This window comes from Python bivittatus, unplaced genomic scaffold (assembly GCF_059951505.1).
Source record: "Python bivittatus isolate LINGU-HERP-01145 unplaced genomic scaffold, Pbiv_v1 ctg000980_np1212, whole genome shotgun sequence".
Lineage (NCBI taxonomy): Eukaryota > Metazoa > Chordata > Lepidosauria > Squamata > Pythonidae > Python > Python bivittatus.
Genome location: NW_028277125.1, coordinates 8,114,037 through 8,134,153, shown reverse-complemented (window position 1 = coordinate 8,134,153; position 20,117 = coordinate 8,114,037). Strand labels below are relative to the sequence as shown.

The 20,117-nt window shown below is 40.9% G+C and overlaps 1 protein-coding gene across 2 annotated transcripts in view; it reads right to left on the bottom strand.

Annotated features, from left to right (window-relative positions):
- The window catches only part of LOC112542810 (uncharacterized), a 38,999-nt gene that overhangs the window by 14,082 nt on the left and 4,800 nt on the right, over positions 1-20,117 (bottom strand). Inside the window, exons 2-12 of one of the 2 annotated variants that reach the window (XM_088132131.1) lie at positions 18,646-18,756; positions 16,124-16,208; positions 13,953-14,125; positions 13,510-13,617; positions 10,833-10,914; positions 10,062-10,231; positions 7,968-8,075; positions 7,432-7,533; positions 4,057-4,126; positions 812-984; positions 369-476 (exon numbers count right to left, since the gene is read on the bottom strand). In XM_088132131.1, coding sequence (XP_087988257.1) covers positions 369-476; positions 812-984; positions 4,057-4,126; positions 7,432-7,533; positions 7,968-8,075; positions 10,062-10,231; positions 10,833-10,914; positions 13,510-13,617; positions 13,953-14,125; positions 16,124-16,208; positions 18,646-18,756 — 1,290 coding nt within the window. The remainder of the gene's footprint in view (positions 1-368; positions 477-811; positions 985-4,056; positions 4,127-7,431; positions 7,534-7,967; positions 8,076-10,061; positions 10,232-10,832; positions 10,915-13,509; positions 13,618-13,952; positions 14,126-16,123; positions 16,209-18,645; positions 18,757-20,117) is intronic. The other variant, XM_088132132.1, reaches the window with a different exon arrangement.

The window sequence follows — 20,117 nt, the reverse complement described above, 5'->3', positions numbered from 1 at the left end:
CATCTCTATCTTTATTATCTATCATCCATCTATTTATCTATCATCTATCTCTATCACCGATCTATAATCTGTATCTATTTTTCTGTATCTATATTCTATTTTTCTCTTTCTATCATCTATTTATCTATTATCTCTATCTATCCTTATCTCTCTACCTTCTCTCTCTCTATCCTCTCTATCATATATCATATCATATCATCTCCATCCATCCATCCATCCATCCATCCATCCATCTCCATCTCCATCTCCATCTCCATCTCCATCTCCATCTCCATCTCCATCTCCATCTCCATCTCCATCTCCATCTCTCTCTCTCTCTCTCTCTTTCAATTTATTTTAGAAGTATGATATAAAAGAAATTCACTTACACCTCCAAGAAGGGGTCTACATGCTGGACTCAGATCTGGAAATTCATTCTTGGAACAATTTGTTTCTTTTATCAAATATTCAAAATGGTAATTCCACCCAGCAACCACCTACAAGAAAATTTAAGAGAAGTTGCATAGAACTCTTTAAAGTACCTTGTTAGGAGAAAAGAGATTAGATTAAATAAAACTGTACCATCACTCTCAGAATTATATTTATATTTTGCCTGGTTTTCCAACACTTGGCAGGGCTGATTTTTGTTTTTGCTTATACATTATATGATGGTTTCAAAATATAAAATACACAGGAGGAAAAGGAGGAAATTTGCCTCCCCCCATTTTTTTGCCAATCAGGCATTCAGCTTTTTCTAGACTTAACTATATGTGTATCCAAATAATCTAATTCTGTAATATTAAGATGGGGAATTATTAAAACATATACAAACCTGAACGTAGGCTTCTGTTATTTGCCCAACTTCAAATAAGGCAGGGTGTTTACTGTGATTGTTAAATTGCCTTATGGTGTATCTCACGATAGGAAGCACTTCCAAACTCTCAGGGTGAATGGGATGCCAGCAACCCATGCATTCAATATCCATTGACAGTAACTTCTCCCGGCCTGAAAGCAAATAATTAATAATTTACAAAAAGCCAAAAGAAATTAATGGTAGGTTAAATGTTTTATTTATTTATTTATATTCCAAATTTGTCACCGCCCATCTTACTACAGAGATGCAGAGAATGTTATACCTTCTTCCTTCGACACTGTGGTTTATTACTTTTGCATATATGGCAGTTTGCACATGTACAGTATATAAAAAGAAGAGAGATCTGGTCCTAGCCTTCCAACTGGTCTTTTCCAAGCACAAAGAGGAACTTTTCCTAGGCATGAGAACTAGAGGTGCATTTCTTGTCATTTTGAATTTTAATTTTGAAAAACAAGGTGTAGCAATATCCTGGCTATTTAATGCTGCTGACAATTATATTGCAAATAAAATTAGAAGTCAGTGTGAAATAGGGTTAACACCTTCAGCATGCTTTCCTTGGTATGTTTGGTGTCACTAGCAGCTGTTCCTGTTTAGCTGTTTTTATTTTGTAACACATAGCTGCCCTGTATGTTTTATTGAAAGATGGGCTGTTACTAAATGTCTTAAATAAATAGCACTTTGTTTCATTCTTATAGCCTAGGAGAAAGGTGAAACAGAAGCTTGGAAAGTAGAACAGGGGCAGTTTCATTAAGCTACATCATAGTTCATCCCTGAAGATGACCATGATCAGCTAGTATTTGTATTTGGATGAGGGATTATAGGCTCCTCCATGTAGCCTCCTTGACCCATCTCAAAATGCCCATGTAGTGGTCACTGAAGATGTCCTCATAACAGAGTTTCCAACTTCCTGCTAGCCCACTACTGAAAGAGGCTGAAACTGGTCCAAGGTGATCTGGCAGGAAAGTGTTCTCTTCCATGGGAAATCAGAACACCTCCATGTGGACATTCTAGGTCTCATGGAGTAGGAGCCTTTGGAGTTCAGCAATTTGTGACATTCAGTTGGCCCAATGCAAGGATCCCCTCCTAGGTAGCTGAAGAATTCTGCACCTTTATGGCAATATGCACCAGGCAGGACTGCCTCCCAGCAGACATTACACAGCAGGAAGGCAAGCAGGGGCATTGGAAAGTAGGAAAGGAGAGGCATTAATTTTTTTCTCTATTTGTCTGGCTTCTTCTCTGCTCCTTTCCATCTCCTTGGATCCACTCTCTGATTCCTTCAGCCTTCCTGTTTTTTCCCCTGAACAATCTCTGCCCTGTTACTTTCTGTGAGAGCAACAATGCTACTACCTTCTTTCCAGAGATGCAGTAAAACTGGACTATGAGGGCAATGGTGTTTATAATGACCTACATTCCTCCCATCTCAAGGACAGGATGAAACAACATCAACCTGACCAGAAGGAAGAGCCCTGTCTCGAAATTCAGGGTAATTGGTCTAGTTGGGAAATTGAAAAATGTCCCAGAAAAAGGCAGTAGCAAACCACTTCTATAAGGCTGCCTAGAAAACTGTGTGGAGGCATTCCCCAGGAAGCTTGACTCGAAGACAGCTTTATTTTTCATGAAAGTACTTACCAATAATCCTGGAGGGATTTCTTCACCCTCACTTGGCTTTTAGTTGTTTGAATTAAGAAGTACTTTTGAGTAGACATTTATAGGGTAGTGACACAAGTGTCACCAGCAGGGTGACACAGGGCATGAAGGTCATCCCGGCTGCTCAGCTAATGCAAACAGGCATCTGTATTGGGTAGCAGCGATATAGGAAGATGGTGGAGTCAGATGATCACTTTAATGACAATGCAAAGGCATCAATTTGTGTTGCATGGGAGAAGGCAATGGTAGACCACTTCTGTATTTTACCAAGAGAGTTACATGGATAGAAAATATAAAATGATTGACAATATTCCTCCTCTCTTGTTTCATGTGCTTTTTTACAGTTGTTATAGTTTTTTAATAATGACTCTTTTTAATATATATTTGTTTTTTTTTAATTAAGTGCTGTACACTGCCCAGAGTCACTCTTGTGAATTAGGCAGCCATACAAATAATGGACACAAGTGTCACTACCCTATAAACAAACAAACAAACAAACAAAAATATAGTGCTGGATGATGGGTCCCTCAGGTTGGATGGCATTTGAAATGCTATTGAGGAAGATCTGAGGATTTTTTAGAATTTAGAGAGAGAGAGAGAGAGAGAGAGAGAGAGAGAGAAGATCTACAGGAAAAGGGAGATGCCAGATGTTCAAACTGGCTTTAGAAAAAGTCAAGGAGCAAGAGACATTATTCCTGAAGCTCACTGTATAATTAAGAAAGCCAAAGAATACCAAAAATAAGTCAATATATATTTCATTGATTATAAAAGGGCCTTTGTGTCAATTATATCAAGATATGGAATGTACTCAGGGAAATGGCAATCCCAGAACCTGTCAATGTCCTCATGCAAAACCTATACATAGGTCAAGAAGCCACAGTCCAGACGGAACATAGAGAAACAGACTGGCTGTAGGTCAGCAAAAGAATGATACAAGGCTGCATAGTCATTCAACCTATATGATGAATATATATATTGAGGGAAATTGGATTAGAAGAAGATGAAGGTGGCTTTAACATTGGAGAAAGAAACATCAACCTGCTCTGTACTGATGACACTACTCTGAGAGCTGAACATGCAAATACAGTAACCTACAAGCTCTAGAAATAAAAGTCAAGGAGCACAGTGAAAAAACAGGACCACAATTAAATATAAAGAAGACTAAACTAATGATAACAGGTAGAACAATTGCCTTAGATATGAAGATATGAAGCGTAGATAGCTTCTGCCTTTTAGGATTGACAATCAACAATAAAGGAACCATCAGTCAAGAAATATACCATAGACTTATCTTTTGGAAAAGTAGCAATGAAGGCCTTGGAAAACATATTCAGATGGTGTGATGTATCTAAACCTACAAAGATCAGGCAATCACTTCCTTGATAGAAAGAATATTGATGCTTTTGAATGTTGCGTTGGCCACTCATTTTTTTCTTCACTATCACTAGCAGCTTTATGCAACTTGGGGCCCTCCCTTTGGGTTGGATTTCCATTCGAGGTTAAGTGACAAGGTGGAAATTGTTGGTTTTCTGAATGTTAACTTAAAATGTACCCACCTGCATTAATTCTGCCTTCCTGTGAAATGGACAAAAGCTCTCCTACTACTTGAATATAGCTTCCGGAGTGCTAGAAAGAGAAGCAAAAAGAGACATCAGGTTATCTGTGACGTGTTAAGTGGGGCATCACACTTACCTATGCAGGAGTTGGGTGAACTCACTTTTCACTGTTGAGAAACAGAATCCATCATGTTCCATGACTCTTGAGATGAAATGTGTATCTTCATTCTCTAATCTCCTCTCTATATGTATCATTGTATTACATTGTGTCTGAATCCTACTATGCTCTTATACTGTATATCTATTACTAGCTGACCAGGATAGGGGAAGAACGGGAAGAACAAGATAAGAGAGTTGAAGAACACAGACTAAACCATCAATTGGCACCGTTTAGATTTGATCAATGGAACCAGATTGAAAGAAACATCTATCATGACTTCATGGCTGGTACTAATAAACGGTAATAGTATGTGGGAATGACGTTGGGAGACAGGGAGAAGAGCCACAGCCAAGGGAATAGTCGGATAAAAGGCAACTTAAAGTGTCTCAGAAAGGATCCTCCCTAATTTCTTGGGCTGTAGAGTGGAGTGGGGAGAAATGTACTTTCAGATTTGCAAGATTGGTGTCAGCCTTGTGTGGTAGTCCAGACAGGAAGCACAGCCACTTGAGCTAATTCTACATTATTGTAAGGTTACATTAACAGAATCTTGCAAGTCTGAAAGTACATTTCTCCCCCATCCCCTCTATAGGCCAAGAAACAAGGGAGAGTCCCCTCTGAAATGCTTGCCCCGCCGACACTCCTATGGGCTAAGTTGTCTTTGATCTGACTGTTCCCTTGGCTGTGGCTCTTCTGCCTGTTTCCCAAAGTCATTCCCACACACCATTACACAAACCTTCATTTCCTGGAGAAAGGAACTAACACATCTCAATAGGAAGAAAAGGGATGAAAGCACAATAGAATGTCACAACTTGTAATAACTAGCATGGGTACCATGATCTCTGTAGAGTATAAAAGGGGGAAACATGGTTTTGGCAAAGCTGGGATTCTTCCACAAGAACTGCTTGGAATCTCCCAACTCTTTCTTCCACTTGGAAGGAGGAAAAGGGCACTCTCTCTTTCTCTCTACTTTTCTTTTAGGAGTGTATATTGTGTGTGTGTGTGTGTGAGTGGATGTACTGTATGTTGCTTGCAGAATATGTTCTAATAAAGTAATTAGAAAACAACTGATGGTGCTCCTGGGTTGTTTTTATGGGCCTTCATTCTCTGTGTTCAAACATTGCAAATATAGTCCTATATATTTTGACATATTTGGTGGAGCAGTTGCAAATAGATGATTGGGAGGAAATGCAAAACACTGTGAAACTACTTTCTCAGCTGGGTAGACTGCAGTCTTCTTTTTTTTGTCCCAACATCTGGCACAACATAGAGGAGTAAATTGAGATAGTGGAGGTACCTCAATTTAAAAGCCCCATTTGATGATGTTTTCACCCAGAACCTTTTCTAAAAGTCCTAGAAGCTCTTGACCCAAATGTATATCCTAAAATCCTCCATTTTTTTACACAAAGGATTAATCCTATGTGAAAAGTTACTTACAAAGAATGAAAGAAAATGAATTGTATAAATGGATCATTGCTAAAAGTGTAGTCTAGGATGAATAGAATTTATCCAAATAGGCTAGGTGAAGCAGAAAAAGTTTTAAAAGATTTTTCATAAAGTTTACTGGGGAAAAGCTTAAATGTAATTCATGACCTGACAGAGTATCTGAAATAGTGATATTTATTGAATTTAGTTCCCCTCTCTGAATTTCTGTCCTTGTCTATCACTTCCTCTGTTTTACAGGTAGTCCTTGACTTACGACCATTTGTTCAGCGACTGTTTGAAATTACGGCGGCGCTGAATAAAGGGACGTATGACTGGTCCCTGAAGTTACGGCCATTGCTGCACCCTCCATGGTCACATGATCAAAATTCTGACGCTTCACAGCCCTCCTCCACTTACAACCACAGGGGCGCTTCAACTCCCCCCACCCGTTTATCTCCCCCCCAGCTATGTCCCTTTGGCTGCCCTGCGCTTGCTGGCCCTGCCACTCCTGCCAGCCTTGCCACTCCAGCTGATTTTCGCTGTTTTCTTCCTGCTGCTGCTGCTGCTGCTGAGGTGCACCTGGCCTGGCCCTTCACAAAGCAGCTGCTGGCCATGCCAGGCCTTCTTTCTGAGGCCATGCCTGCCCCTTGTCCAAATTGCGCATCGCTGGCTAGAAGGTTCCTTCTTTTGCACTGGTGTAACTAGGGCCTTCTTTCATGCACCTGTCTTGAAAAAGGCAAGTGCATGAAAGAATGCCCCAGCTGCACCAGTGTGAAAGAAGGACCTGGCTAGAAGGGCCCTTTTCAAGGCAGGTGTGTGAAAAAAGGCCCTAACTGTGCCGAGCCTCACATGGCCAGCAGTTTCCTTGCAAAGGGCCAGGCCAGGCATGCTTCATCAGCAGCGGGAACAAGAAGACAGCGAAGGTCAGCTGGGGCAGTGGAGTGCACGGCAACAGGGGCTTCAGAGTACAGGGTGGCGAGGGCGACTGCAGCTGGGACTGGGCTGGGGCATCTGGGGCTTCCTGGGACATGGCAGCTTTGCACCGCGCTGTTGGGGCTTCCCGGGGCGTTGCCATTTTGTGCTGCACTGTGGCTCAGAGGCTTTTTGCAGCCCCAGAGCTGTGGCACACCAGGAAGCGCCTTTGTGCCATGCTGCTGGGCCAGGCTGGATCTGGGCTTTGCGCAGCACAAAGGGACTTCCTGGCACTCCGTGGCTTTGGGGCTGCAAAAAGCCCCTGAGCCGTGGCGTGCCAGGAAAGTCCCTTTGCACTGTGCTGCTGGGCCGGGCTGGGGCCAGGCTTTGTGCCGTGCTATTGGGGCTTCCAGGGGAGGCTGTGGCTTCTTGCAGCCCCAGAGCTGTGGCACATCAGGAAGCCTTTGAGTCACAGCATATTCTTTCCCTCACCATCCTGAGCTTGCGCCGCACTGCACCGCCCCCCTCCCCCACCTCATCTCTGGCCTGTGCCGGCTGTCCCAGGCCTTCCCCCTGGTGGCACCGCTGTGCCCCTTACCTGGGACTCCCACCTCTTCCTGCTTAACGACCCATGTGTCCTGGGGTTATGATAGCAACCAGGACTGCCTGGATTGCTGTCACTAAGCAATGTGGTCACGTGACATCATGCTTTATGACTGCATCACTTAGCGATGGAAATTCCAATCCCAATTGTGGTTGTAAGTTGAGGACTACTTGTTATCTTAATATCTGAATAACTGAGAAAGGTCACACATTGATAATCACATCCTGTGCCTGGAAGAGAAAGTGATAGGGGAGAGGGTGGAGGCAGATTTGAGTACCTGTAAAGGTTGTTGTTCACTGCACTTCACTAGAGGGTCGATTATTGACTGCAGTTCACTTGAGAATTCCTGAAACTCCGAGCCAGAGCAGTACAACAGTTCCTGTACCCAAACAAAACAGAGGGGGAAACACTCATCTCTTGTTGAACGTTGACATAAAAACAAAATACGATGCAGAATAATTATAATTAGAAAGACTGCACTTTTCTGAAGGCTAACCCTTATGACATGTTGTGGGATTGTCCTAGCCTGTTAGGTGAACCACATCATCCTGATAAGCCATCATATGATTTGTTTAGGCACAAGAGTTTTGTTAACCTGGGATTTGGGTTTAGCAATTAGCATGTTGGGTGAACCCAGTTAAAGAGCAGACATACATGGGATTGTCCTATCAGAAAGATTATTTCCAGGCTTTATATGCACCCATAAAGAATTGCAACATTTCCCACCAACAATCTGTTTCAAGAATCTGCTTTAAAATGAACTCTTGTTCTCTTAAGTAAAACATTCCTCTTGAACTAGTCCCAATGTCTTACACCGTCTTCCACAGCAGTACAATCTTCATTTGGCTTCTCAACCACAGCCTTGGAACAATTTGTCTGCTGAATTTTGAAGTCAACTTTATATATTATTCCATTCACAACCTGAAATTGAAAGGAAAAAAATGACTGGCTTTTATACTGGATGCTGGGAAGCATGAAGCATGAAGAACAAAAACCTTAGCTTGCTGTCAGGTTAGCTCATGCTGGGTTCAATGGCCTCAGGGACCCATTCCTTCTCCATGATTCTAATGAAAGCAAGCAAGTGAAAGGGCCGTGGAAAGATGGTCTGCTGCTGCCTTAGAAGCATGGAAGAAACTGCCATATATGAAGTCAAACCACTGATCTATCAGTCCCATATAGTTTTTTTTATTATTTATTTATCAAATTTGTCACTGGCCATCTCAGTAAAAAATGACTCTGGGCAGTTTACAGAAAAGCTAAAATCAATTAAAAATGCAATATACTGTAAAATAGTCCTGAATAAATGATAAATAAATATAGTCCAAGAATTGATGTTAATTGGCAAGTAGCTTGGGGAGCGTGATCCAGGCATCAGTCACCCCCAGGATTGGTTAAAGTTCTTGTTGCCCCACACAAGCTGGCAGAGCCAGGACTTTAGTCCTTTCTGGAAAGCTGAGGGGGTAGGGACCTGACGCCCCTCTGGAGGAAGAATATGCCAAAGGGCAGGGGCAATGGCACAGAAAGCTCTCCTCCTGGCCTCCACCAGCCAACATTCTCTTGCTGACGGGGTCTGTAAAGTAAAGTAAAGGTGTTATATGTGCCATTCTTGGGGCACCCAAGATTGTCCACGCGGCCACATTTTGAACCAGCTGTAGCTTCCAGATACTCTTCAAAGGTAGCCCCGTGTAGAGCGCATTTCAGTAGTCTAACTGAGAGATGACCAGGGTGTGAGTGACTGACCGGAGAGCCTCCTGATCCAGGAAGTTGACATTGGCTGGCAGGACTCTCCATGGTTTGAGACAGGCATCTTTCCCAGCCCTGACTGGAGATGTCAGGAAATCAAAGCACTCACAAATATGTGCTTTGTCAGAGTCATCATCCCCCAACACAGAGTTTCTGCACCCTGGTGGCCCTTCTCAGTCTGATACACTTCAGGCTGCAATCCTTAGACGCTCCAGCCCATCTAGAGGCATCCAGTTGGGAAAGTTTGAGACATGGAAATCATTGGTCTTTGTGATGGAATGGAAGGAGAGGGGTCAAGGACAGAAGCATCTCCTCAGCCCCCAGCGTGAGCATGGGAAAGCAAAGAAGATGAGACTGGCACCACCCTAAGGAATTGGTAGTGTTTAGTTGCTGGCTTGGGGAGTTTGGAGTTAGTCTGCCGAGATTCTGTCTAGCAGGTGTGAGCTAATAAAGTAACTGAGCTGTTCCAGAACTGTCTCGTGGAGTTTCTTGGGCTTCACCTGACAGTCTTCCACTATCAATTTTGTACAAGACCAGAGGAATTGGAAAGGGATTCATGCTCTATGTTGCACTGTTCAGACTGCACCTGGAATACTGTGTCCAATTCTGGTCACCACAATACAAAAAAGGACTGGAAAGAGTCCAGAGAAGAGTGACAAAGATGGTAAGGGGCTTGGAGGTTAAATCCTATGAAGGGCAGTTAAAGGAACTTGGTATGTTTAGCCTGAGGAAGGAAAGGCTGAGGGGACATGTGATAGCAGTCTTTCAATACATGAAGGAATGTCACAGTACGGAGGGTGTGGATATATTCTCCATAGTGCCCAAAGGTAGGACTAGGACAAGAACCGGTGGGTGGAAGCTCTATAGAGGGAGATCCAAACTTAAAATAAGTTTCCTGACAGTGAGAGCTATTAAGCAGTGGGACAGCCTGTCTCCTGGCATTGTGAGTGCTCCATTTCTGGGGGTTTCCAAGAAAAGATAGGATTGTCATTTCTCCAGGATGATATGAGGATTCCTGCATTGGGCAGGAGGTTGGACTAGAAGACCTCCAAGATCTCTTCCAACCTTATGATGCTGTGATCAAGATCAAAAGACCACTGTCCCAATTCAAACCCACTTTTTCTTATCTGAGTTGCAATACAGTGGTAGAGGCAGAATTCAAACCTGTGATGTAGCTTTCAGGACTGCTACAACTTTGAAATAGAAGTCCCTGTTGCTTTTTTCATTATATGATTTCAAAGCAGCTTCTAGAAGCTTCTTCACTTCTGGGCTGTCCAGTGGTATATTGATGGGGCAACCAGCACACATATCAGGAGGTCTCTCCTTTTTCTCAGCTTTTAAAAACATAAAGATAACATATAGGTTTATATTAGATTATTCCAAAAATGAAAGGGTGCGAGTATAACAGCCTGCATCAATGTTATTTTCTGTAATGGAGTAATGAACACATTTTGCCCATGCAAAAAATGCATTGGTGCAAATTGTCCTGTAGCAATTTGGAGTTTGCTGGTAGTGATGGTCTCATTGTGTGGTTATCCACAGTTGCATCATGGTCACTGATTTGCGTATATAAAGGAATGTTTTATTCCATTCCACTATAAATAATTCTGGAAGCCATATCTAACCTGACTGATACTTTGTGATCATTTTTGTTTTCTGATGGCCAATCTGTGCTCCTCCAAATGTTGAATTGCAAGTCCTATCATCCCCTCTACTTTGGATGTCTTAGCTGTGCCTGATGGGTTCTCCCCATTCCCCACATCTTTTGGAAGTATGGTCAGAGAAGGAGGATTCTAGGAACTGTGCTTCAGCAACTTTATCAGGGCCTTCACATTTGTAGTAGAAGACCCTAAAGAACTGAATACATTCAATGTGAATTTGTCATTGTTGTGATACACCAAGCAATTCTGAATCAAGGAAGCAGCAGTTACAAACCTGGCAATCTGCATGTCTGCTTGGCATACACCAGTGAGTTTGCAGAGTTAACATTGGCATGGACTGTACAAGAACCTTGTTGCTGGAAGGGGACAAAAAGTGAGAAGAAAAATAAACCATGCTTTTTATTAGGGAGCTCCTCTGTCTCACTCAGGGGAACTTTTCCAGGCATCTAGATGACACTGGTTTGAGTGTGCCTGGCACAAACTACAATTTCACGCAGAGAATACACATTCCCTCATCTTCGACACTCAGTAAGCATCCCCAAGAAAGAGATGCATCTTGCCTTATATGCACAGCATCAAAATATTTCAGCCCCTACCTCTGCAGGATACAGAGAAAAGCTTCGGCCCTTTCCAATCTTGAGGCAGGACTCAGGCTGGCGCTGTGAGCTGGCACTGGAAAAAGCAGAGCTAACACTCTTCTTCCCAGTTTCTGATTAAAATTTGGAATTTCCAGGAATCTGGAGAAACTCCAGGTAATTTGAAGCAGAAGGAATATCTGCTTAAATAATCTTTTCTTTCTGTAGGAGTAGGTAAAATATTTAGCCAGGATTCTATGGTAGTTGGCTTATTTGTTTTTCTGTGTGGTGCTAATTTTCTCTAGTTCACTGCACAAACGATGAATTTGAGTTTTATGTCCATCTTGAATCAAACCTCAGGTTTGTGCACAGATATTAATTTTATCCAGACTTGTATGATTATTTGAATTTCACTCTAGCTACCTCATGGGATATTTTGTAGCAGCCTAGCACCATCTTGTAGTCTGTCCAAGCATTGCATTTATTTCCTGTAATTTATCTTTACCCATATTATTTGCATTTAAAATTTAAACATGGGTTTTTATGCTTTATTTTTTATTTTTCTTTTAATAAGTTCGATTTTCTCTCAACCTATTAAATTATGTCATGATGTTCAACAAGTTTGATCCTTGTTTCCTTTAATTTTCAGTTTGGATCTTGAACCATTGGCTTCTTCTATTAGTCTCTAGATATCAAAGGTGAGTGGCACTTGACACTCAATATAAATTGTTATTCTATGTGAATGATATTATCTCTATTCTTGATAATCATGTAATGTCATTAGAAATCTAGTTGAAGTTATATAGCAGGATGGGTTATTTTCTGATTACTTTATTAATTGGAATAAGTTTCGTTTGTTCTCTTTGGGACTAGTATGTTTTTAGATTACTGTAGAACATTGGAATTTGCACTTTGTATAAATTCTATAAATTTTATAAAGATATAAATAATTGGATTTATATCTTTCTCAAAGTTTATCACATTATGTCCAAATGTATAGATACAATTGCAATAGATTTAACTTGGTTAAAACTCCCATTACGTTTTTGGGGTAAGAGAAATGCTATTACAATGAATATTATATTGAGATTAAGAGGTGTTTTAAGAGAGATTTCAATGGTAATTCCTAAAGTATAACACCTTTGAAATCTTGGCAAGTTTTAGTGTCTAGGAACACTAACCTGGGTTCTTTGTTCCCTGCTTCAAAAGCTGCTAGGCACATTTGATTATTAATAGGTAAGGAATTATGTTTTAATCCTGAATCACATGAGTACTTGATGTGCTGGTTAAGGCTCTATATGGCTCTGGACCTGGTTTTGTTATGGACCGCTTTCCCCTGTATTCATCTGTCTGTCCAGCCAGATCAAAGATGGTCAAGTCCCTCCATGTCCCATCTATACAAGATTGTCACTTGATGGGGTCTCAGAAGCGGGCATTTTCAGTAGTGCCCTCATTATTTGCAACTCCCCTGGCAGAGATTCAGTCAGAACAAGCTTGCCTGATGATGGTTTCCTTCCAGCTCCAAATCTATTTGACTGTCTGTTTGCAGTTTTGACAGACTCTTTTTCACTCTATCATGCACTTCAAAAAGTGTGTTTGAGTGCACATGTGCTCACCCAGAGCAGGTTAGAGGAAGCAGTAGTTCGTCTGCAGCCACTTCCTTTTTCTAAGTTATTTGTAACTCATATTTTTCCATTATTTGTATTTCTCTGTTTTCCCAGGAAATCAACCCTGATTGCTCATTGGAAGGATCGATAATGAAGCTCAAGCTCAGATATTTTGGTCACCTAATGCGAAGAGAGATCTCTTTGGAGAAGACCCTGATGCTGGGAAAGATTGAAGGCAAAAGGAGAAGAGGACGGCAGAGGATGAGATGGTTAGATAGCATCACTGAAGCAATGAGCATGAAACTGAGCAAACTCAGGGAGGCAGTGAAGGACAGGAAGGCCTGGCGCAATATGGTTCATGGGGTCACGAAGAGTCAGACACGACTTAACGACTAAACAACAACTGTTTTAAATGGAGAGAGAGTGAAGATACAAACTGCAATGGTTTAGATCTGTAAATGCAACTTTGTCCAGTGTTTGGATGTCACAGATTATGAAATACATGTTTGGTGATCTTAACATTTAAAAGTCTTTCTTGCATACTGTTCAGGAATCTATCTATCTATCTATCTATCTATCTATCTATCTATCTATCTATCTATCTATCTATCTATCATCTCTCTAATCTCTCTCTCTGTTGTCTGTCTGTCTGTCTGTCTGTCTGTCTGTCTGTCTATCTATCTATCTATCTATCTATCTATCTATCTATCTATCTATCTATCTATCATCTATCTATCCTATGAGTATGATATAAAATAAATTCACTTACACCTCCAAGAAGGGGTCTACATGCCGGACTCAGATCTGGAAAATCATTCTTGGAACAATTTGTTTCTTTTATCAAATATTCAAAATGGTAATTCCACCCAGCAACCACCTACAAGAAAATTTAAGAGAAGTTGCATAGAACTCTTTAAAGTATCTTGTTAGGAGAAAAGAGATTAGATTAAATAAAACTGTACCATCACTCTCAGAATTATATTTATATTTTGCCTGGTTTTCCAACACTTGGCAGGGCTGATTTTTGTTTTTGCTTATACATTATATGATGGTTTCAAAATATAAAATACACAGGAGGAAAAGGAGGAAATTTGCCTCCCCCCATTTTTTTGCCAATCAGGCATTCAGCTTTTTCTAGACTTAACTATATGTGTATCCAAATAATCTAATTCTGTAATATTAAGATGGGGAATTATTAAAACATATACTAACCTGACGGTCAATTTTTATTACTCGTTCAAGATGAAATAAGGCAGGGTGTTTACTGTGATTGTTAAATTGCCGTATGGTGTATCTCACGATAGGAAGCACTTCCAAACTCTTGGGGTGAATGGGATGCCAGCAACCCATGCATTCAATATCCATTGACAGTAACTTCTCCTGGCCTGAAAGCAAATAATTAATAATTTACAAAAAGCCAAAAGAAATTAATGGTAGGTTAAATGTTTTATTTATTTATTTATATTCCAAATTTGTCACCGCCCATCTTACTACAGAGATGCAGAGAATGTTATACCTTCTTCCTTCGACACTGTGGTTTATTACTTTTGCATATATGGCAGTTTGCACATGTACAGTATATAAAAAGAAGAGAGATCTGGTCCTAGCCTTCCAAACATTTAGATTTTGTTTGTTTGTTTGTTTTTTCCAAGTGCAAAGAAGAACTGTTGTTAGGCATGGGAACTAAAAGTGCATTTCCTGTTGTTTTGGATTTTAATTCTGAAGACAAGGTATAGCAATATCCTGGCCACTTAAAGCTGCTGACAACTAGATGTCACCATTACCTTGTGAACATGTCTGAAACCAAGAAAGGCTTGCTGGTAGATTAAAAACCTGCCTTTTTTATTTTAAAAAGCTTAGTTCAGTCGTGCCTCTTAATAATCTGGGATGCATTTGCACATGCATTTATTTGCACAGGGCTTGCTGGAGCAGGACTACTCTTCATTTATGTGTCTGAATTCACCAGCATATATTACAAATCCTTGGATGTGATAGATGTTAAACTTTTTGCACTGAGCTTGTGAGAATTGCAGTGCCATCTCTTCTCTATTTTTCTACAATGCAAATACAATTAGAAGTGGGTGTGAAATAACATCATCCCCTTTAATATGTTTTCCTTTGGTGTGTTTGGTGTCACTGGCAGATGTTCACATTCTTATTTAGCTCTGTTTTTTCTATTATAACACAAAACTGCCCTATATGTTTTACTGAAAGGTGGGCTATCATTAAATATCTTAAATAAATTGCAGTTTATTTCATTCTTACAATTCTAGGAGAGATGTCAAATGGAAGCTTGGAAAGGAGAGCAGGGGCAGTTTCATTAAGTTATGTAATTGATCTTGGTTCATCTCTGAAGATGACCATAATCAGCCCAGATTTATACTTGGAGGGGGGATTCTAGGCTCCTCCATGTAACCTCCTTGACCCACCCGCATACTGGCAGGAAAATATTCTTTTCCATGGGAAAGCAGAAGACCTCAGGTCTCATGGAGGAGGAACCTGTGGAGGTTCCTGATGAGCTACCATTGGCCCACTGCAAAGACTGTCTCTTGTCTGGCGGGTGAACTATGAACCTTTATGGCCATATGTGCTATGGCTGCCAGAATGACCGCACAGCTCTCTTGTGCAGCTACTCCTTCCTTTTTCTTTTTTTTTAGTTTGGTCAGCAGAATTGTAACAACAAGGTTGATACACCCATCAGAAAGCAGAACTTTTTGTGTGTGTGGAAAATGAGAGGGTTGTGGCTGGAGATCCCATCTTCTTTTCTCTTTCACCCATCCCTGTCAAACAAAGTTTTGGGGAAAAGGTTTATCTCTGACAAACAAGTGCGTGTGTTTGGAGGACAAAATCTAGAACAATGTAGGCTAGCCCATTTTTTGTTTTGGGGGATTGGGGTGAGGTGAAATGCCATAAGGAATCAAGGTTCAAGGCATTCATTGCACTCATTAAAACCCTTCATCACTCAAAATTGGGCTGATTTTTCCTATGTCAATGGGACTTTTAAGGGACAAAATGAATATGGTGTAAAAATTAAGGCTTAAGGGTACCATTCACCTTGACCTCCCTCCATTCGTGGATGCCATTAAACAATATGCAACTCTTGACCACAATGTAGTGCTGCGTCCCTGATTTGGCTACTGAACAATTCACTTCTTAAATCTAGTCTGGCCCATGGTGTACTGAATACACACAACAGAAAATAAAGCTCAAGGTGCTCCAGTATCATCCTTTCCTGAGTTTTTCTTTAAAATATTGGTAGAGATCTTTCATCTGGCCACTCATTTTTTTCTCCACTATCACTAGCAGTTTTTTGCAACCTATTATCCTACCTTTGGGTTGGGTTTCCATTCAAAGTTAAGCAACAAGATCGAAAATTTACTTACCTGGGTTAATTTTGCATTTCTGTGAAATGGCGGCAAGCTTCTCCGATTCATGAATATCAATGTCGGCTGTACAATTTCCAGAGGGCTGTAAAGAGAAACAAAGAGAGACATCAGTTTAACTACATTTATCAATCCAAGATTTGGGTGAAATCACTTATTACTGTTAAGAAACAGAACCCATCATGTTCCACATCTCTTGATATGAAATGTGTATCTTCTTTAATCTGTTCTTGATATGCATCTTTCTATTATGTTCTCTCTGAATCCTACTGTGCTCTTATCCTTCTGTTACTAGTTGACCATGATAGGGGAACAAAAGGAAGAACAAGATAAGAGATCTGAAGAATACAAACTAAACCATCAACTGATGATCAATGGAAACAAAATCAAGGAAACAACTATCATGACTATACAGTGATTACATGGTACTAATAAACCAGCCTTAATTTCCTCAAGAAAGGAAATGATATATCTTGAAAAAAAGGTACAAGGGTGGAACAAAGTGTGAGAACTTGAGAGAATTGATGGCTGTCATTCTTTTTCTTTCATAAGTTGATTATGTGCCATCAAGTTGGTGTTAACTTTTAGCAACCACAGAGGTAGACCTTCACCAGGATGATATGGAGAAGGTACCTCCTCCTTTTTTCCTCTTGTTGTAGTTATCTGCCCAAATCTACCTGGTATTTGCTCCCCCTTCTCCTTGCTAAGTCATGTTGGAACTCTCTGGGTCACCCCAATTATGAGGCTCTACATGGCTTGGCTGGTGGTTGGAAGAGTCATCCCACTTGCCCTGTGAAGCTCACTGGGCTGATACAGTGAATTCAGCTCTGCAACACCTGAGCCAGGAAGTACATTTCTCAGGCCACGTATACCTAACCCTTAAAAAACACACTCTATAAATCTTGACCGCCATTTTGCACATGCCTAAAGTAATCCCAATACAAGGCTATAATCCTGGATATGTGAAAACCTTTATGTATACCAAGTTTCTAACAGTTAATGGTGGATATGCAAGAGTGTGGATAATGAGGGCTATTCATAATAATGATGTAATACTAAAGCAAATTATAGATGATGATGGTGGTGATGATGATGATGATTGATAGATTAATAGTTCAGTGCCAGAATAAACAGTGTAAAATATATGATTAAATAGCATATGAATAAATTCAGCATCTTTGAACATCTTTGAGCAAATAATACGGTCTACAGGTAATCCTTGCTTAACAACCCTAATTGGGACCAGCATCTCCACCGCTAAGCGAAGCGGTTGCTAAGTGGGAAATCACATGACTGCTACTGTGCTTTCTGGCTGGAAAGACATAGAACTACTCAGTTTCACACCTTCAGCTTTGGTTTGCCTCCCAACCCCTCCCCACCCTTTGGAATGCTCACATGCCTGCTTACTGTCTTGTACTTATCGAAAACAATGCAATCGCACTGGCAGCCCAGGGTGGGAGCTGCAGGCGTGCTACACAATCAGCTTACTCTCTTGAAAACCCTTTCTCTCCAATCTCTCTGCTCTGCAAGGCAGGGAAGGGTCAGAGATTTCAAGAGAGTACCATAAGCTGCTTGTGTAATGCACCTGCGGCTTCCAGCCCTGGGCTGCTGGCACGATTGCATTGCTCTTGATGTGTAGAAAAGCAAACAGTTTATTCTCTTGAAATCTCTCTGCTCTGCTGGGGGGGGGGGCACAGGGAGGGTCAGGCAAAGGAGAGATTGTCTACAGAAATTGCTTGCTTTTATTCTACCCCTCCTCACAGAGGGGAGAGATTGAAGAGGAAGAGATTTCAAGAGAGAACTGTAAGCTGTTTGCATAGCATGCCTGCAGTTCCCAGCCCCGGGCTGCCAGCACGATCACATTGCTTTTGAGGGGTAGAAAAGCAAACAGCTTACAATCTTGCAATCCCTTTCTCTCCAATCTTTCTGCTCTGCAAGGCGGGAAAAAGAAAAAAAAAAACAGGTCAAGCACAGGACGTGTAATGACTGTAATGGCAATCACATGACTGAGGGACATAAATGGTCATAAATGGCCTGTAAAGTTTTTTCAGCACCGTTGTAACTTTGAATGGTTGCTGAACAAATGGTCAGTAAGTGAGGACTACCTGTATTGTGAGCCCCCAAACATAACACCAAAGATGGATGTTTATGGGCAGCACAACCTATAAAAGGGGTATATCTCCAAAAAACCAGGGGCACTCAGATAATATCCTCAAATGAAGATCTTGGTTCATCTGGGAGTCACGTCTCTTGAATGTTAGTCAGGATCCAGTTTCTTGTGTGTGTGCACACACATATGTCATGTGACAGTATAGACAATCTACCTAACTGTATCCATCCTTAAGGCTGGTGTCAAAATGCAGTTTTTCCACATGTCTGTTCTAATGGAATCTTTTGCCTTGTTGTCTAAAGCGATCTTGGCAGCCCCATATACCCCACAGCTGAAGGTGGGCAACCTCTCTCCTTTTTCCTGCCCCCCAACTCCTTTCTGCCACTTCAGAGGAGGAAGAATGAATACTTACTCCTTTCGAGAACCCTAAAAGATCACAGCTTTGCAAGGGTTCATCCATGGCAGTATGACATGTGGCTTCTCTTACTTGATAGAAGACATGGAATTTTTTTCCAGGGCCTGCCTGAAAAGAATACTTATATGAAGGCTGTTGCATTTTCATTGAGATGGAGCAACTTACTGAGAGAGGGGTCCCTAGTGCTGAGTTGGCCACCCCAAAGAATTGGGGACTCTGGTTTCTTTCTGTGTCAAAAAAAATGTTCTATATTCAAAGTAACCAACAGCAGTGCCAGCTTTCCCCAAAACACTGGTAGCTGTTAGACTGATGGCCCATTTCTGCAGGGTATGGTCAAAAAAGTCAAGATGATGGCTTTAATAGTGTGATTGAAGCTTCACCCATTTTTAATATGCATTTTACATGTGGCACTCATTTAAAAGAAGCAGGTCTTTGATCACATTGTGGTTGCCATCTTGACTTTTTAAAATAGTCATTTACTATATACATGCAAATAGTATGTTACATTATTTGGTACAGCAGTACTTGTAGAGTATTAACTAGAGACTGTTGACACTACGATGATTTAGATAACTTAAACCTTTAAACATAAGGGAAAAAGGTTTATGTCAATATCAACTATGGTTTCTGAAATGTTAATATTAGTGAACATAAGGTTGCTTAAATTGTACATTTAAAGCTGAGTGTAGCACTGAGGGACAATTGCAAAATGCATTAAATTATTTTGTAATATAAACTTGACTTTTTTGACCATACCCTTAGGTCACCCCTGCTAGTGGTGTTCTTCTGCATATCTACTGCCTGCAATTGTGCAAGCAACCATAAAGAAATAGAGGGATGTCATCCAATCTTCAGAGCTTGCTGCAGCATTATTGCAACACCACCAAGTAGATTTACAAATAACTTACCTGCAAAATTCAATGGTACAACTAACACAGCATTTGGGAGAAGGTTTGCTTCAACCTTCAGTGATACAGCAACTAGCAGCCCAGCTGATATTTCTGTGCAATCATGGGAGTCTTCCAGAGCAGTTTGGAGGATTTCGGAAGTCAGGATCAATTCCTGACTTTTACAACACAGTGTAAATTGCTTATTGTGGGTTGGCTGTCAAAATTTCCTCTAGATCGTACCAATATGACTTTTGTTCTGAGTTTGCTGAAAGAAGGGACAGCCAAATGGGCAGTGGTCATCACTGAAAGCAATGATCCATAATTACCAGAATGTTATGCAAAGATTTAAAGCCTTGTCTGATGATTCAGCAAGAAAAGCAACTCTAGCTGAGAAATTTGCAGGCTAAAACAGTCACCGCAGAGTTTGATTGTTCATAAATGATTTTCAGTTATTTGCCCAAGATGTGGGGTAGAACAATGTGGCCCTGACTGAGCAATTTCAAGAAAGCACCAACAAGGCACTCCAGAAAATATGGAAGAGCTATTCCAATATTGCATGCTAACTTGATGCCCATTTGG